This window comes from Hyperoodon ampullatus (genome assembly GCF_949752795.1).
Source record: "Hyperoodon ampullatus genome assembly, chromosome: 4".
NCBI lineage: Eukaryota > Metazoa > Chordata > Mammalia > Artiodactyla > Ziphiidae > Hyperoodon > Hyperoodon ampullatus.
Window position 1 is genome coordinate 66242807 of NC_136917.1, and position 20009 is coordinate 66262815.

At 36.9% G+C, this 20009-nt stretch overlaps 1 protein-coding gene across 5 annotated transcripts in view; it reads left to right on the plus strand.

Annotated features, from left to right (window-relative positions):
- The window catches only part of RAPGEF6 (Rap guanine nucleotide exchange factor 6), a gene marked incomplete at both ends in the record, with an annotated part of 241187 nt that overhangs the window by 88692 nt on the left and 132486 nt on the right, over positions 1-20009 (plus strand). For all 5 annotated transcript variants that reach the window (XM_079703308.1, XM_079703306.1, XM_079703304.1 and 2 more), the window contains one exon: positions 5239-5382. In XM_079703308.1, the coding sequence (XP_079559434.1) occupies positions 5239-5382 (144 nt within the window). The remainder of the gene's footprint in view (positions 1-5238; positions 5383-20009) is intronic.

A 20009-nucleotide genomic window follows, 5' to 3' on the forward strand; every position in this document is an offset into this window, starting at 1 on the left:
AGATTTTTTTCTTGTTTTTCATTTCATCCTGACTTTGTGGTACATACTCTTTTATTTTTTTTAGCTCTGTTTTCCCAATTCACTAATCCTCTTTTTAGTTATATCTTAATACACCATTTACTTCCTTCATTTTTCTTTTTTACTTTCTCTCTCTTCCTCTCTCCCTGCCCCTCTTTCGTTTTGGGTAATTTCTGTTGACCTATGTTTAAGTTCATTGATTCTTAACTTGATTGTATCCGGTCTACTGATGAGCTCATCAAAGGCATTCTTCATCTTTAGTACCATGTTTTTTGTTTCTGACATTTTCTCTTTAATACTTTTCTTATGTCTGCTCCATCTGTCTAGTTATATTGTCCACCTTTTCCACTGAACCATTACCATATTATAGTTGTTTTAAATTCTGTCTGATATTCATCTGGGTCATCTCTTAATTTTCAGGGATTGCTCTGTTGATTGCTTTGTCTCTTGGCAGTGGATTGGGTTTTTTTTTTTTAAATCCTTTTTATTTTTATGTGAGTCGTTATTTTGTATTTGATACTAGATACTGTATGTAGAGCAATAAAGACAGAGGGTAGACAGTGTTTAGGCCTGGAGATGAACACACCTCTTCTGCTAGAATTGAGTTAGGTTTGGATTTTTGTTGTTGTTATTGTTACCTTCAGCGCACCATCAAATTCCTGTAGTGTTACTTTGTGCTTAGGGGTGGGACTGTTTTTTTGGAAGATTTTTCTAAGTGTTCCTGTTCCACCCTCAGTTTTAGGCCTTCTCTGTGCTCTTGTGTTTCAGACAGGATATATTTCCATGTTCTCATCCCTCTTTCGAAGGTAGATGGCTCTTGTTACTGTCTCTTTGCTAGCCTGGCAGTGGTGGGGGAGGGCACTTGGGGAGGAATTTTTTTTTTTTTTTTGTCCTGGTGAATCCTTACCTGTTTGGTTGCTATTTATAATCTCTGGCTCATTTTCAAGTTTCTTTTTGTTTAAAGTTTTTTTTTTATTATAGCTTTATATTTTCTGATACTTCCAATATTGGAATATTTGCAGGTGTGATTCTGCTACCGTTTTTCTGTCCATTATTGCTCATTATGTCTCTCGTGATTGGGTTTTGTTGTTGGGGTTTTTGGTTTTTTGTTTTGGGTTTTTTGTGTGGTTTTTTTTGGTATATTTGTACATGACTTCATATGTGTTGAACTTTGGGTGTGGGAATTCCTTGAGGTTTGGGTTAAAGTTGCATTCTTGCAGAGAGGTTTTAGATTTGTTTTTGCCAGTTGCATGTATGTTTTTAGTCCTGAACTTCTTTAAATTTTTTTATGTGCTTAAGGTACTACGAATTAAAACTACAGACCTGCATGAAGGATGGCTTCTGTTTTGAATTCCCTCCACCCCCAGCAGTCCTTTTCTCAGTGCTAAGCAAGTTTTCTTCCTCTCCCTTCTGCAGGATGGGCTTAAACCTTGCAGTGAGGGTGTAGCTCTTTGGAATGAGTAAGTCTCCTTTGGATTCCCTGCCTTTGTTGGATTCTCTATTTTATTTCCTATCTCTCTCATTCCCTACAACCATGAAAGTGGAAGGTCTTGTCTCTAAAGTTGAGAAATCATCTCCTAGATTGGGGCTTTGTTGCTAGCCAACTTCCTGGCATTTTGTTTTCACTTCTTTCTTTGCATTTGGATTCCTTATTTTTCTGCCATTTCAGTATGTGTTTGTGAGGTTTCATTTTTAAAACTCACATTTCAGTTGTAATCAGCGGGAGCTTTACTAAAGGTGCTTAATCCTTTATCCATTGTTTGGTTTTTCCTTTCATTTGGTACTTTTCCCCACATTTTTAAGGCTAGAAACTCCTTTCCTAAATTTAATTTACTACTGTTTCTATTTTGAAAAACCTTTATTGTTTAAATCTCTGCTTTTGCTCAGTAAATGGTAGCTATTGAAAGATCTAAGAATATGGATATGATACTGGAATTTTACCTAAAGTAAATAATCTAGTTCATCCTGTGGGATAGGGCAGTATGAAGGAGATGAACTTCTTAGTCACACTTGGTATTTTTTTAAAAATATTCATTCATTCATTCATTTATTTTTGGCTACACTGGGTCTTAGTTGTGGCAGGTGGGATCTTCGTTGCAGCATGTGGGATCTAGTTCCCCAACCAAGGATCGAACCTGGGCCCCCTGCTTTGAGAGTGCAGAGTCTTAGCCACTGGACCACCAGGGAAGTCCCCACACTTGGTTCTTGAATTGTTACTCACACACTTCTGTGAAATACTTAAGTTTTATGAGACTCTGCACCATCTGTTAACACAGAAAGAGTAGCTATGTTGTGAGCCTTAAAGGACATAAGTAATAGTTTCTGGTACTTGGCCTAGCATAGTGATTTAGAAAATACAATGGTTCTCCCATCATTTTTTAGAAAAGGAAATTGAATCTCAAGGAGGTGACACGTATTTGCTACCTATACAAAATTCTGTAGTTTTAAGTTGGAAATCAAGCCCCTGTCTCTTCTGGATTTTACTTTTCAGAAGAGTAGTATTCAGTAACTTATTCTGCCTGCCTGTATATTTCTTGAGTATCTTATACATACTTCCAAGGGCTTAAGATATTTGGGGAGAAAGAAAGAATTTAATGTAATGCCCATTTTGGCAAATGTTTTGAATAAGTGAACAAAGATGAATGTAAATACAATGAACTTCCTATACTAGGTAGCTTGTAGTGAGGTAGGCTTTTCTAATAATTATGGGCCAGTATGCTTAGTGCTATAGAAGGGGTAGAACCTACCTCTTGAGGCAGAGGTAGGGTTGTTTGAACTGGGTCATGACGTATGTGTAGGATGCTGAGATGTTAGCAAAGGAGGCATGGGCTTTTAGGCAGAAATAACGCATATGTATGTAAAGGCCTGAAGGCAGTCCTGTTTATGAGAAGTCCAGGTTGTGTGCACACGGTAAAGCAGTCAAAAGGAATGTCTCTTGTGGTTATGGAAGAGATGGCAGTTGAGATGTGTCTTAAATGATTGGTAGTGTTTCAGCATATGAAGATAACATGGATAGGATAACAGAAATTGAGGAAATAAATAGTTACTTAGCAGAATGTAAGTTATTTATGTATAGGGACCCACGAATAGTCACATTGACTTGGCTGCCACTTACTCTTGAACTCTCAAACCTACAGAACAGCTTAGACATCACCTCTTTCTGAGAAATCATCAGGAAGTTGGGCTTACCTCATTAGAGCTTTTATGTGAGAGGATTTTTTGTGGGGAGGAGGATATGGGAGCAGTTTTTCCAGGCTTCCATGTATAAGATAAAGTGATAAAAATATTTTGGGAATGGAGCATGTATGACTTGGAATATCAAATATAATAGTTTAAAATTTATTTGGTAACCATTAGAGGTCCATTGTAGCATTTTGAACAGGAGACCTGACATAATGATGATTTATCTGACCATGCCGGATGGAATTGGAGAGGAACATGACAGAAGCAGCAAGTTCAGGACTGAAGTGATTAAGACTTTAATAAAGAATGGTGGTAATGGGAATGAAAGAAAAGGCATTGTGAAAGGGATTTCTAAACAAAGATTTCACAGGTTCTTAGAAATGATTGAAGATAAGATATGGAAGACAAGCAGGGGAATTGGAAATGTTGGAATTTCATACTTGGGTGACTAGGAAATTTTTGATATCAGCAAGAGATATGACATTAGCAGGAAAAGTAGTGGAGGGAAAAAGCTTGAAATTACCATTTGTTATTTATTGGATGTGAGGTTAATTATAAAGTCTACTTTAGAGCATGTCAATATTCCTTTGTAAAAGTAATTTCTAAAAATTATGGTATAATCTGTCATTAGATAGGAAAGGTAGTCTTTTTTTTTCTTCTAGTTTTATTGAGATGTAATTTACATACAGCACTGTATCAGTTTAAGGCATAATGGTTTGACTTACATACATCATGAATTGATAAATCACAGTAAGTTTAGTGACCAACAATCATCTCATATAGATAGAAAATTTAAAAAATAGAAAAAAATTATTTTTCTTGTCTTGAGAACGCTTAGGATTTGCTCTCTTAACAACTTTCATATATAACATATGACAGAGTTAATTATATTTATCATGTTGACATTACATCCCTAGTACTTATTTGTCTTATAACTGGAAGTTTGTACCTCCTGACTGCCTTCATCCAATTCCTGCTCCCCTCAGCCCCCACCTCTGGGAACCATAAATCTGATCTCTTTTTCTATAAGTTTCTTTGTTTTTGAAGTGTAATTGACCCAGTACACTATGTTAGTTCCTTTTACTTAAAGTAGTGATTTGGTATTTCTGTACATTTCAAAATGATCACCACAATAAGTCCAGTTACCATCTGTGATCATACAAAGATAATGATATTACATAACTATTGACTATATTCCTCATGCTGTATATTTCATATCCATGACTCATTTATTTTACAGCTGGAAGTTTGTACCTGTTAATCTCCCTCACCTATTTCTTTCCTCCCCCTCCCCCCCTCCCCTGGCAATGTAGTCTTGTATCAGTAGCATAAGTTTTGGAAACAGGCCTGTATGCTAGGTCACCTTTAATAAGTATCACTGTTGTGAGACTGAAAAGTCGCTGATGTTTTTGGATTTTACTTTGTTCATGTATAAACTAGAAATAGTAATACCTGATTACAGGGCTGTTGTGTAAACTAAATAGTATAATATATATCCATGTTGTCCTATTATAAGCCCTCAATAAATGTTAGTTTTCCCTTCTTCCTTAGAAGATGCCAGCCTTATTTATTCTTGACTATTTTCACACATTAAGATGGACATCAAAAAATAATGCATAAAGCATTTTTGTTTCACTGTTTAGCAATTCACTGGTCATAACCATGATTGTTTGCTAAATAAAATATGTGTATAATCAGGCAGTTTTTATTTAGACTAACTCAGAAGTTGTAATTATTGAATGTGTAGGTGTAGTTAACAGCCTTCATTTCTGGTAAATGACTTTACTTAGAGGATGTATGTTTATGTGAGCAAGAGGGACTATTTCCTGGAAGGAAACTGTGGTCTCCAAATCTTTATAATAACGTCACCTTTAGTCTTTTTGAAGTCATGAGCATTGTCCTATACAGACTGTTTTCTTGAGGCAGTTTCGTGCAAGTAGTAAATGAAGCCTCCTTATGCGCCTGTTAAAACTCCATAGACTGTCAGTAATATGGAAAAATTGGATGTTTAATCAGGAATGTGAACATGTGTTTCAGGTAGAGAATTCCAAAGATAATGAAGATAGTATTCTACAAAGAGAAATTCCTGCCAGACAGTCTCGACGAAGGTTTCGGAAAATTAACTGTAAAGGAGAACGCCAAACTATTACTGATGATGTGGACATTAACAGCTATCTTTCTGTGAGTATATTTAGGAACATTTCATGTGTATTTCTTAGTTCATATGCAGTATACTTAATTTACATATATATATATAAACATCTTTATTGGAGTATAATTGCTTTACAATGGGGTGTTAGTTTCTGCTTTATAACAAAGTGAATCAGCTATACATATACTTAAATCCCCGTATCTCCTCCCTCTTGCTTCTCCCTCCCATCCGCCTTATCCCATCTCTCTAGGTGGTCACAAAGCACTGAGCTGATCTCCCTGTGCTATGTGGCTGCTTCCCACTAGCTATCTGTTTTACATTTGGTATCATGTATATGTCCATGCCACTCTCTCACTTCATCCCAGCATACCCTTCCCCCTCGCCGTGTCCTCAAGTCCATTCTGTACGTCTATTCTGTACGTCTGTGTCTTTATTCCTGTCCTCTCCTAGGTTCTTCAGAACCTTTTTTTTTTTTTTAACATTCCATATATATGTGTTAGCATACGGTATTTGTTTTTCTCTTTCTGACTTACTTCACTCTGTATAACAGACTCTAGGTCCATTCACCTCACTACAAATGACTCAATTCTGTTTCTTTCTTTTTTTTTTTTTTTGGTGGTACGCGGGCCTCTCACTGTTGTGGCCTCTCCCGTTGCGGAGCACAGGCTCCGGATGCACAGGCTCAGCAGCCATGGCTCACGGGCCCAGCTGCTCCACGGCATGTGGGATCTTCCCAGACCGGGGAATGAACCTGTGTCCCCTGCATCGGCAGGCGGACTCTCAACCACTGTGCCACTAGGGAAGCCCCAATTTTGTTTCTTTTTATGGCTGAGTAATATTCCATTGTATATTTGTGCCACATCTTCTTTATCCATTCATCTGTTGATGGACACTTACGTTGCTTCCATGACCTGGCTATTGTAAATAGAGCTGCAGTGAACATTGTGGTACATGACTCTTTGAATTATGGTTTTCTCAGGGTGTATGCACAGTAGTGGAATTGCTGGGTCATATGGCAGTTCTATTCTTAGTTTTTTTAAGGAACCTCCATACTGTTCTCCATAGTGACTGTATCAATTTATATTCCACCAACAGTGCAAGAGGGTTCCCTTTTCTCCACACCCTCTCCAGCATTTATTGTTTGTAGATTTTTTGATGATGGCCATCCTGACTGGTGTGAGGTGATACCTCATTTAGTTTTGATTTGCATTTCTCTAATGATTAGTGATGTTGAGCATCCTTTCATGTGTTTGTTGGCAATCTGTGTATCTTCTTTGGAGAAATCTCTATTTAGATCTTCCGCCCATTTTTGGATTGGGTTGTTTGTCTTTTTGATATTGAGTTGCCTGTAAATTTTGGAGAGTAATCTTTTGTCAGTTGCTTCATTTGCAAATATTTTCTCCCATTCTGAGGGTTGTCTTTTGGTCTTGTTTATGGTTTCCTTTGCTGTGCAAAAGCTTTGAAGCTTCATTAGGTCCCATTTGTTTATTTTTGTTTTTATTTCCATTTTTCTAGGAGGTGGGTCAAAAAGGATCTTGCTGTGATTTATGTCATAGACTGTTTTGCCTATGTTTTCCTCTAAGAGTTTTAGAGTGTCTGGCCTTAGGTCTTTAATCCATTTGGAGTTTATTTTTGTGTATGGTGTTAGGGACTGTTCTGATTTCATTCTTTTACATGTAGCTGTCCAGTTTTCCCAGCACCACTTACTGAAGAGGCTGTCTTTTCTCCATTGTATATTCATGCATCCTTTATCAAAGATAAGGCAATCATATGTGCGTGGGTTTATCTCTGGGCTTTCTATCCTGTTCCATTGATCTATATTTCTGTTTTTGTGCCAGTGCCATACTGTCTTGATTACTGTAGCTTTGTAGTATAGTCTGAAGTCCGGGAGCCTGATTCCTCCAGCTCCATTTTTCTTTCTCAAGATTGCTTTGGCTACTTGTTGTCTTTTGTGTTTCCATACAAACTAAAATTTTTTGTTCTAGTTCTGTGAAAAATGCCACTGGTAGTTTGATAGGGATTGCAGTGAATCTGTAGATTGCTTTGGGTAGTATAGTCCTTTCACAGTGTTGATTCCTCCAATCCAAGAACATGGTATATCTCTCCATCTGTTTGTATCATCTTTAATTTCTTTTATCAGTGTCTTATAGTTTTCTGCATACAGGTCTTTTTTCTCCTTAGGTAGGTTTATTCCTAGGTATTTTATTCTTTTTGTTGCAGTGTTAAATGGGAGTGTTTCCTTAATTTCTGTTTCAGATTTTTCATCATTAGTGTATAGGAATGCAAGTGATTTCTGTGAATTAATTTTGTGTCCTGCTACTTTACCAAATTCATTGATTAGCTCTAGTAGTTTTCTGGTACCATCTTTAGGATTCTCTGTGTATAGTATCATGTCATCTTCAAACAGTGAGAGCTTTACTTCTTCTTTTCCAATTTGGATTCCTTTTATTTCTTTTTCTTCTCTGATTGCTGTGGCTAAAACTTCCAAACGTATGTTGAATAATAGTGGTGAGAGTTGAAAACCTTATCTTGTTCCTGATCTTAGAGGCAATAGTTTCAGTTTTTCACCATTGAAAACGATGTTGGCTGTGGATTTGTCATATACGGCCTTTATTATGTTGAGGTAAGTTCCCTCTATGCCTGCTTTCTGGATGGTTTTTATCATAAATGGGTGTTGAATTTTGTTAAAAGCTTTTTCTGCATCTATTGAGATGACCATATGGTTTTTCTCCTTCAATTTGTTACTATGGTGTATCACATTGATTGATTTGCATATATTGAAGAAGGCTTGCATTCTGGGATAAACCCCATTTGATCATGGTGAATGATTTTTTTAATGTGCTGTTGGATTCTGTTTGCTAGTGTTTTGTTGAGGATTTTTACTATGTTCATCAGTGACATTGGCCTGTAGTTTTCTTTCTTTGTGACATCTTTCTCTGGTTTGGCTATCAGGGTGATGGTGGCCTTGTAGAATGAGTTTGGGAGTGTTCCTCTCTCTGCTATATTTCTGAGGAGTTTGAGAAGGATAACTGTTAACTTGTCTCTAAATGTTTGATAGAATTCGCCTGTGAAGTCATCTGGTTCTGGGCTTTTGTTTTGTCGAAGATTTTTAATTACAGTCTCAATTTCAGTGCTTGTGATTGGCCTGCTTATATTTTGTTTCTTCTTGGTTCAATCTCGGAAGGTTGTGCTTTTCTAAGAATTTGTCCATTTCTTCCAGGTTGTCCATTTTATTGGCATAGAGTTGCTTGTAGTAATCTCTCATGATCTTTTGTATTTCTGCAGTGTCTGTTGTTACTTCTCCTTTTTCATTGCTAATTCTGTTGATTTAATTCTTCTGCCTTTTTTTCTTGATGAGTCTGGCTAATGGTTTATCAATTTTGTTTATCTTCTCAAGGAACCAGCTTTTAGTTTTATTGATCTTTGCTATTGTTTCCTTCATTTCTTTTTCATTTATTTCTGATCTGATCTTTATGATTTCTCTCCTTCTGCTAACTTTGGGGGTATTTTTGTTCTTCTTTCTCTAATTGCTTTAGGTGTAAGGTTAGGTTGTTTATTTGAGATGTTTCTTGAGGTAGGATTGTATTGCTATAAACTTCCCTCTTAGAACTGCTTTTGCTGCATGCCATAGGTTTTGGGTTGTCGTGTTTCCATTGTCATTTGTTTCTAGGTAGTTTTTTATTTCCTCCTTGATTCCTTCAGTGATCTCTTGGTTATTTAGTGTATTGTTTAGCCTCCATGTGTTATATAGTTTTTACAGATTTTTTCCTGCGGTTGACATCTAGTCTCATAGCGTTGTGGTCGGAAAAGATACTTGATACGATTTCAATTTTCTTAAATTTACTAAGGCTTGATTTGTGACACAAGATATGATCTATTCCTGGAGAATGTTCCATGAGCACTTGAGAAGAAAGTATATTCTGTTGTTTTTGGATGGAATGTCCTATAAATATCAGTTAAGTCCATCTTGCTTAATGTATCATTTAAAACTGTGTTTCCTTATTTATTTTCCTTTTGCATGATCTGTCCATTGGTGAAAGTGGGGTGTTAAAGTCCCCTACTATGATTGTGTTACTGTCGATTTCCCCTTTTATGGCTGTTAGCATTTGCCTTATGTATTGAGGTGCTCCTATGTTGGGAGCATAAAAATTTACAATTGTTATATCTTCTTGGATTTATCATTATGTGGTGTCCTCCTTTTTTCTTGTACTAGTCTTGATTTTAAAGTCTATTTTGTCAGATATGAGAATTGCTACTCCAGCTTTCTTTTGATTTCCATTTGCATGGACTACCTTTTTGCATTTCCTCACTTTCGGTCTGTATGTATCCCTAGGTCTGAAGGGTGTCTCTTGTAGGCAGCATATATACAGGTCTTGTTTCTGTGCCCATTCAGCCAGTGTGTGTCTTTTGGTTGGAGCATTTAATCCATTTACATTTAAGGTAGTTATCGATCTGTATGTTCCTATTACCATTTTCTAAATTGTTTTGGGTTTGTTATTGTAGGTGTTTTTCTTCTCTTGTGTTTCCTGCCTAGAGAAGTTCTGTTAGCATTTGTTGTAAAGCTGGTTTGGTGGTACTGAATTCTCTTAGCTTTTGATTGTCTGTAAAGGTTTTAATTTCTCCTTCAAATGTAATGAGATCCTTGCTGGGTAGAGTAATCTTGGTTGTAGGTTTTTCCCTTTCATCTCTTTAAATATGTCCTGCCACTCCCTTCTGGCTTGCACAGTTTCTGCTGAAAGATCAGCTGTTAAACTTATGGGGATTCCCTTGTATGTTATTTGTTGTTTTTCCCTTGCTGCTTTTAATATTTTTTCTTTTCATTTAATTTTTGATAGTTTGATTAATGTGTGTCTTGATGTGTTTCTCCTTGGATTTATCCTGTGTGGGACTCTCTGTGCTTCCTGGACTTGATTGACTCTTTCCTTTCCCATGTTCGGGAAGTTTTCAACTATAATCTCCTCACATATTTTCTCAGTCCCTTTCTTTTTCTCTTCTTTTGGGACCCCTATAATTCGAATGTTAGTGCGTTTAAAGTTGTCCCAGAGGTCTTTGAGACTGTCCTCAATTCTTTTCATTCTTTTTTCTTTATTCTGCTCTGCAGCTATTTCCACTGCTTTATCTTCCAGGTCACTTATCTGTTCTTCTACCTCAGTTATTCTCCTATTGATCCCTTCTAGAGAATTTTTAATTTCAGTTGTTGTGTTGTTCATCATTGTTTGTTTGCTCTTTAGTTCTTCTAGGTCCTTGTTAAACGTTTCTTGTATTTTCTCCATTCTATTTCCAATATTTTGGACCATCTTTACTATCATTACTCTGAATTATTTTTCAGGTAGACTGCCTGTTTCCTCTTCATTTGTTTGGTCTGGTGGGTTTTTACCTTGCTCCTTCATCTGCTGTGTGTTTTTCTGTCTTCTCATTTTGCTTAACTTAATGTGTTTGGGGTCTCCTTTTCGCAGGTTGCAGGTTTATAGTCCCCATTTTTTTTCGTGTCTGCTCCCAGTGGCTAAGGTTGGTTCAGTGGGTTGTGTAGGCTTCCTGGTGGAGGAGACTTGTGCCTGTGTTCTGGTGGACGAGGCTGGATCTTGTCTTCCTGGTGGGCAGGACCACGTCCGCTGGTGTGTTTTGGGGTGTCTTGACCTTATTATGATTTTAGACAGCCTCTCTGCTAATGGGTGGGGTTGTGTTTCTGTCTTGCTAGTTGTTTGGCATAGGGTGTCCGGCACTGTAGCTTGCTGGTGGTTGAGTTGAGTTGGGTCTTAGTGTTGAGATGGAGTACTCTGGGAGAGCTTTCGCCATTTGACATTACGTGGAGCCAGGAGGTCTCTGGTGGACCAGTGTCCTGAACTCGGCTCTCCCACCTCAGAGGCATTGGCCTGACACCTGGCTGGAGCACCAAGACCCTGTCAGCCACACAACTCAGAAGAAAAGGGATAAAAATAGAAAGAAGGAGAGAGAGAGAGAGAGAGAGAGGGAGGGAGGGAGGAAGAAAGAAAAAGAAAGAAAGAAAGAAAAGAATAAAATAGTTATTAAAATAAAAATTTTAAAGTAATTAAAGAAAAAGAAGGAAAGAAAGAAGAGAACAATGAAACTGAAAAACAAGGGAGGGAGGGAGGGAGGATGAAAGAAAAAGAAAGAAAGAAAGAAAAGAATAAAATAAAGTTATTAAAATAAAATTTTAGGGCTTCCCTGATGGCTCAGTGGTTGAGTCCACCTGCCAATTCAGGGGACACAGGTTCGTGCCCTGGTCTGGGAAGATCCCACATGCTGCGGAGCGGCTGGGCCCGTGAGTCTTGGACGCTGAGCCTGCGCGTCTGGAGCCTGTGCTCTGCAAAGGGAGAGGCCACAGCAGTGAGAGGCCTGCATACCAAAAATAAATAAATAAATAAATAAAATTTTAAAGTAATTTAAAAAAAAGAAGGAAAGAAAGAAGAGAACAACCAAACTGAAAAACAAATCCAACAGTGATAGCAAGCGCTAAAAAGTATACTAAAAAAAGGAGACAGACAGATCCCTGGGACAGATGGTAAATGCAAAGCTATACAAACAAAATCACACAAAGAAGCGTACACATACACACTCACAAAAAGAGAAAAAGGAAAAAAATATATCTTTTGGGAAGTCTGAGGTCTTCTGCTTGTGTTCAGTAGGTGTTCTGTAGGAGTTGTTCCACATGTAGATGTATTTCTTATGTATTTGTGGGGAGGGAGGTGATCTCCACGTCTTACTCCTCTGCCATCTTGAAGATCTACATATATTTTTGATAATATCAGCTCTTGGGGCTCTACATGTAAAATCTGGGGCAGGTAAGTATATCTATAAAATTTTTTTAAATGCTTCTGCTATGTTGAGCTGGGTAGAAATACTCTTACCAGTGCAGGATTTGTTTTTGTTTAAATGGTGTAAGAGAATTTTCTTAATGTATCTTTTTAGACCTACTTGTGAATTTTCTTAATGTTTTTGTTGCTTGAATGGTATATGTATATATTTGAGTCCTGAGAACCCAGGAAATAGACTCATTGGGAGCTTTTTTTCTCTTATGCGGTAAGGCATACAAAAGAAATAAAAATATGTCAGTTCTTCCCTTGAGGTGTGGGACAGTGATACTTACTGTGTGCCAGTGCAGAAACATATCCAAGTGTTAAAGGTATGTTTTCACATGCAAATATTGAAAAAGAAGATGATGAAATAAATAACTTTTGTGACACTGGAAGAAACATGAGCTTTTTCTTCAGAAGTCTTTTTTTCTTTTTTTTTTTTTTTTAACACACACACTGTATTTTATTTTTACAAGAGATAAAGTGACTCCAAGCATTGTAAATGGATGACCACAACAAAGGCAACAATGGTTGCAATTATCAAACACGAAACACACTCATACTATATCATAATATTGACTTTCAGTCCAGTAATTCTCCACTGTAACAGCTCCTTTACTTTGAAGTGAAAATTGGTTTGTATAATTTTTGCCTCTGAGTCCTTGTGAGATTTTTTTTTTAATTCAAACAGAAAGTCACAAAAATTATAATCATCCTCATCAGTTCACTCAGTCCCATGTAATTAATTTTTTTTTCATCTTGATCTTTTGTTAGCACTTTTATGAATTCATCAGTTTTCCATTAGAGTTCTGAAAATGCTTATTCAGTTTAGCAGTACGGTCAGTTACCAGAAACCTGTACTTGTCAGAGTCTTTTACATTAATTCCTTGAAGATGAAACCCTTTTATGGGAACATTTTTGCAAAAGCATCAGAGTACACCCAGAACTGTCTGTAAATGACAAAAGACTTAAAAATGACCACAGTTAAAGATTTGATGAAAGTTCATAATAATGCAATTGAGAAGGAAATTTAGTTATTTCTGAGATATACATTTTAAAGTAATAACTAGAATTATGACTTATAACATTATACCAGAACATATAAGATTTTTAGAAATTTCATGTAATGTTTGAAACATTTATATTAACATATTTCCATACAAATAACCCAAGGAAAGTTTAGTATTAGTTGTGTTTTTTGTTTGTTTTTTTATACTGCAGGTTCTTGTTAGTCACCAATTTTATACACATCAGTGTATACATGTCAATCCCAATCGCCCAATTCAGCACACCAGCATCCCCACCCCACCGCGGTTTCCCCCCCCCCTTGATGTCCATACGTTTGTTCTCTACATCTGTGTCTCAACTTCTGCCCTGCAGACTGGTTCATCTGTACCATTTTTCTAGGTTCCACATCCATGCGTTAATATACGATATTTGTTTTTCTCTTTCTGACTTACTTCACTCTGTATGACAGTCTCTAGATCCATCCACATCTCAACAAATGACTCAATTTCATTCTTTTTTATGGCTGAGTATTATTCCATTGCATATATGTACCACAACTTCTTTATGCATTTGTCTGTTGATGGGCATTTAGGTTGCTTCCATGACCTGGCTTTTGTAAATAGTGCTGCAATGAACATTGGGGTGCATGTGTCTTTTTGAATTATGATTTCCTCTGGGTATATGCCCAGTAGTGGGATTTCTGGATCATATGGTAATTCTATTTTTAGTTTTTTAAGGAATCTCCATACTATTCTCCATAGTGGCTGTATCAATTTACATTCCCACCAACAGTGCCAGAGGGTTCCCTTTTCTCCACACTCTCTCCAGCATTTGTTGTTTATAGATTTTCTGATGATGCCCATTCTAACTGGTGTGAGGTGATACCTCACTGTACTTTTGACTTGCATTTCTCTAATAATTAGTGATGTGGAGCAGCTTTTCATGTGCTTCTTGGCCATCTGTATGTCTTCTTTGGAGAAATGTCTATTTAGGTGTTCTGCCTCTTCAGAAGTCTTTAATTTTGTAATTCAACTACTGAGAAGTAGAAGTAGTTGAATCAAGAAGTAAGGATAGGCTAAGAAAGAATAAATCCAGGTGTATTTTATAAGTTTTCAAAGGAGTCATGATCACCCAAAATATAAAAAGTGTCTAGAGATTGATGGCAGCCAAATTCCCAAGGGTATGTTTAGTTCTGTTGTTTGTCAGAAAGAGAAATTCATTCATTCCATGTTAGGAATAAGGAGGATTATTTAGGGAGTTGTTTGTATTAGAATAAGTGTTAAATTTAAGCAGCTCTTAGGAGTTTGTTCCATTTGCCTAATTTCATTGATTGAGCACATTCTGTTTCTGACATGAAACAATAACATATGACATGGTCCTCAAATTTTTAATTACATAAAGTTCATTTTCTGTTTTTATTATTTAATGATTTATTTTTTTGGCCATGCTATGAGGCTTGTGGGATCTTAGTTCCCTGGCCAGGGATTGAACCCAGGCCAATGGCAGTGAAAGTGCCGAGTCCTAACCACTGGAGTGTCAGGGAATTCCCACTTTTTCTTTTTATATAGTAAATTTCCCTGTCACTAATTAATTTAAGCTAATTTAAGTTTTGCCTTATTACACAAATGAAACTTGTCTATTTTTGAAAAACCAGAAGTTGGTTAGTTCCATCACTCAGTTATGTAACCACTGATGACATTTTGTATATTCTTGGATAAAATGGTTTTCAACATGTAGGTAGATATGTGAGCTTTTTGGCTAACTTCATGAAGCTTAAATATATGATCTGATTTGTAACTTTTAAAAACTTATGTATATAATGTGAACATCTTTGAATGTTACTTTTTTTTAACAACGTTATTCTCAATAGTGTTGTGGTACTCCATTGTAAGAATTGCCATAATTTATTTACTCGGTTCCCAGTATTTGGTCATGTAGATTTTCCTAGTTTTTTATTTTTTTTAAATGAAGTGCTAAGTAATTTTGTGGTTATATATGCCCTTATCTTGGTTTATTTAGAAAAAATTCTAAGTTGAATTGCTTAATTAAAGTATCTTTAATTGGACTATTTGGTTCTCCTTGTATGAGGCAGAATGCATAGTTTGTGTGTGTGTATTGATTACTTGCTTACTCTAGTCTCAACTGTAGTGTGTTCTTTTCTCAAATTTTTTTACTGTCACGTTGTGAAGTCTAGAGAGATTCCGTATTTTCTCTTGGTAGCTGTGGGTTGTCCTCTCTAGGATATACTGGTTTCCTGATTGGACCAGAAAGCAATAGGCACACTGCTTGGTATTCTGTCCATTTGATGACTCTGAGTTTGGCATTTTCACATGTAAAGACTTGTTTAGCTAGTTTTAAGTGGTTATCTTACTGAATACTGTCAGAGATTTGGCAGCTCATGGGAAGGGGAGGACTAAGTTGATTCCACTTAGACAAAACTGACTTTTTAACTATTAGACTGCGTTAGAGAATGATATTTGGCCATGTTACTTGCATATGCTATTTCTTAAAGTAATAGCGTTTTGTTTTGTTTTTTTCTAAAATGGATATGTTTCAGGCAACTCAGAAAATGCAGTATTAAGACGTTTTACTTTACTTTTAAATGAAACCTATGTATCTGGCCAAATTTCTACATATTGATAGTTGATCTAGATAAGGTAGTATAGCAAAAATCTTTTTCTTTTTTTCATTTATTTTATACTATGTTAGTTTCAGGTGTACAGCAGAGTGATTCAGTTATTTTTTTCAGATTATATTCCATTATAGGTTATTACAAGATAGTGAGTATAATTCCCTGTTCTATACAGTAAATCCTGTTGCTTATCTGTTTTATGTAGAGCAGTTGTATCTGTTACTCATACTACTAATTTGTTCCTCCCTTGACCCAGGGCCCCGGCCCCTTTGGTAACCTTAAATTTGTTTTCTGTGTCTATGAGTCTGTTTCTGTTTTGCCTATAGATTCATTTGTATTATTTTTAGATTCCACATGTAAGTGATATCATTTAATATTTGTCTTTCTCTGACTTACTTCACTCAGTATAATATTCTATAGGTCCATCCCTGTTGCTGCAAATAGCAATACTTCATTCCTTTTTATGACTGAGTAATATTCTCTTTATATATCTATCTATCTCACATCTTCTTAACCAGTCATCTGTTGATGGCTACTTGGGTTGTTTCCATGTCTTGGCTCTTGTAAGTAGTGCTGCTATGAACATTAGGGTGCATATATCTTTTAAAATTAGAGTTTTTGTCCTTTCTAGATATATGCCCAGGAGTGGGATTTCAGGATCATATGGTAGCTCTATTTTTAGTTTTTTAAGGAACCTCCATATTGTTTTCCATAGTGGCTGCACCAATTTACATTCCCACCAACTGAGTACTAGGGTTCCCTTTTCTCTACACCCTTTCCAGCATTTATTATTTGTAGACTTTTTCAGAATAGCCATTCTGACTGGTGTGAGGTGATACTTCATTGTAGTTTTTCTTTTTTTTTTTCTGCTTCTATTTCTTTCTTTCTTTTTTTTTTGGCTGTGTTGGGTCTTTGTTGCTGCATGTGGGCTTTCTCTAGTTGCAGCAAGTGGGAGCTACCCTTTGCTGTGGTGTGCGTGCTTCTCATTGTGCTGGCTTCTCTTGTGGAGTACTGGCCCTAGGCGCTTGGGCTTCTGTAGTTGCAGCACACGAGCTCAGTAGTTGTGGCTTGCCGGCTCTAGAGCACAGGCTCAGTAGTTGTGGCACATGGGCTTAATTGCTCTGTGGCATGTGGGATCTTCCCGGACCAGGGCACAAACCTGTGTCCCCTGCATTGACGGGCGGATTCTTAACCGCTGCGCCACCAGGGAAGCCCTTCATTGTAGTTTTGATTTGCGTTTCTCTAATAATCAGCAATGTTGAGCACCTTTTCATGTGCCTGTTGGCCATCTGTATGTCTTGTTTGGAGAAATATCTGTTTAGGTTTTCTGCCTGTGTTTTGATTTTTTTTTTTTTTTTTCCATACTGAGTTGTATGAGCTGTTTGTATATTTTGGACATTAACCCCTTGTTGGTCACATCATTTGCAGATATTTTTCTCCCATTCCGTAAGTTGTCTTTTTGTTTTGTTGATGGCTTCCTTTGCTGTGCAAAAGCTTTTGTGTTTAATTAGGTTTCATTTGTTTATTTTTGCTTTTATTTCTTATGCCTTTGGAGTTTGATCTAAGTAAATATTGCTATGATTATGTCACAGAATGTTCTGCCTATATTCTTTTCTGGGAGTTTCATGGTGTCATGTCTTATATCAAGGTCTTTAAACCATTTTGAGTTAATTTTTGCATATGATGTGAGGGAATGTTCTGATTTCACTGATATACTTGTAGCTATCCAGCTTTTCTCTTCACCTCTTGCTGAAGAGACTGTCTTTTCTCCATTGTATATTCTTGCCTCCTTTATTGTAGATTAATTGACCATAGTTGTGTGGGTTTATTTCCGGGTACTCAGTTCTGTTCCATTGATCTATATGTCTCTTTTTGTGCCAACACCATGCTGTTTTTATTACTACAGCTTTGTAGTATAGTCTGAAGTCTGGAAGGGTTATGCCTCCAGCTTTGTTCTTTTTCCTCAGGATTGCTTTGGCATTTTGCATCTTCTTTGGTTCCATGTAAATTTTAGGATTATTTGTTCTAGTTCTGTGAAAAATGTCATAGGTATTTTGATAGGGATTGCATTAAATCTGTAGATTGCTTTGGATAGTATGGCCATTTTAACAGTATTAGTTCTTCTAATCTAAGAGCACGGGATATCTTTCCATTTCTTTGTATCATCTTCAGTTTCCTTTGTCAGCGTTGTATAGTTTTCAGTGTATATGTCTTTCACCTCCTTGGTTAAGTCTTAGGTATTTTACTTTTTTTGACACGACTTTAAACAGGATTTTTTTTTAAGTTTCTGATATTTCATTATTAGCATAAAGAAATGCAACAGATTTCTGTATATTAATCTTGTATCCAGCTACCTTGCTGAATTCATTTATTAGTTATAATAGGGTTTGTGTGTGGAGAGTTCAGGGTTCTTTATAGAGAGTATCATGTCATCGGCAAATAGTGACTGTTTTACCTCTTTCCTTCCAATTTGGATACGTTTTATTTCTTTTTCTTGTCACATTGCTGTGGCTAGGACTTCCAGTAGTATGTTGACGAGAAGGGGTGAATGGGCATCCTTGTCTTATTCCTGAATTTAGTGGGAAGGCTTTCAGCTCTTCACCGTTGAGTATGATGTTGTCTGTGGGTTTGTTGTAAATGGCTTTTATTATGTTGATATATTCCATCTATACCCACTTTGGTGAGTTTTTTCATGAATGGATGTTGAATTTTGTCAAATGCTTTTTCTTTCTTTTTTTTTTTTTTTGCGGTACACGGGCCTCTCACAGTTGTGGCCTCTCCCGTTGCAGAACACAGGCTCCGGACGCGCAGGCTCAGCAGCCATGGCTCACGGGCCCAGCCGCTCCATGGCATGTGGGATCTTCCCAGACTGGGGCACGAACCCGTGTCCCCTGCATCAGCAGGCGGACTCCCAACCACTGCGCCACCAAGGGAGCCCGTCAAATGCTTTTTCTGCATCAATTGAGATGATCATGTGGTTTCTGTCTCTCCTGTTTTTAATGTGGTGTATCACATTGATTGATTTGTGTGTATTGAATCATCCTTGAAACCCTGGAATGAATCCAACTTGATCGTTGTGTATGATCCTTTTTATGTATTTTTGGATTTGATTTGCTAATATTTTGTTGAGGATTTTTACATTTGTATTCATCAAAGATATTGGCTTGTAATTTTCTTTTTTTATGGCGTCTGTATCTGGTTTTGAATCAGCATGACGGTGGCTTAATACAGTGAATTTGGGCATGTTCCTTCCTCTTCTGTTTTGGAATAGTTAGAGAAGGATGGGTATAAGTTCTAGTAGCAAAAATCTTAAGTAGTACTTGTGAAAACATGCAGTAGATAATTGGTTTTATGACTACTATAAGGATCTTTATTTCTTTCATTCTACTGTCTTGTTTTGTTTTTGTTTTTGTTTATTTTTGGCTGCATTGGGTCTTCATTACTGTACGCGGGCTTTCTCTAGTTGCTGCGAGCAGGGGCTACTCTTTGTTGCAGTATGCGGGCTTCTCCTTGCGGTGGCTTGTCTTGTTGCGGAGCACGGGCTCTAGGCGTGCGGGCTTCAGTAGTTGTGGCTCATGGGCTCTAGAGCACAGGGTCAGTAGTTGTGGTGCACAGGCTTAGTTGCTCCGCGGCATGTAGGATCTTCCCGGACCAGGGCTCGAACCCATGTCTCCTGCATTGGCAGGCAGATTCTTAACCACTGTGCCACCAGGCAAGTCCCTCATTCTACTGTCAGCAGTTCAGAGAGATCAGGAGAATCATTACTTTAGATAGCAGTGGAAATCTGACATTTTCTTTTTTCATTTGGAAACCATCATCAACTTTTTCTTGCTAGAATGCTGAAAGTCAAAAAATTCTTAAAGATGTACAAAATATTTCATAAATGTAATTTTCTTTATCTTAATTATTATTGATCCAAACCTGTACATCAAGATTTTGTGAACATTAAAATCTTTGCATGTTTTTCAGTTACTTTCCAAGTGAATGCCTAGAACGATTGAAAAAAATGATTTATTCTTATCAAATATTTTCATAGTTTTGTCATATACATTGCTTTGTATAAAGATGAGAACCACAGTCTCAATGTGAAAGTTTTTTTTTTTAATTGTTAAAAAGAGCAGTTCTACTGTATAACAGTAATAACATTCTTGAAACTCCTTTGGGTATTGCTCTCAGAGCTGGCAACAGATTTAAATGTCTT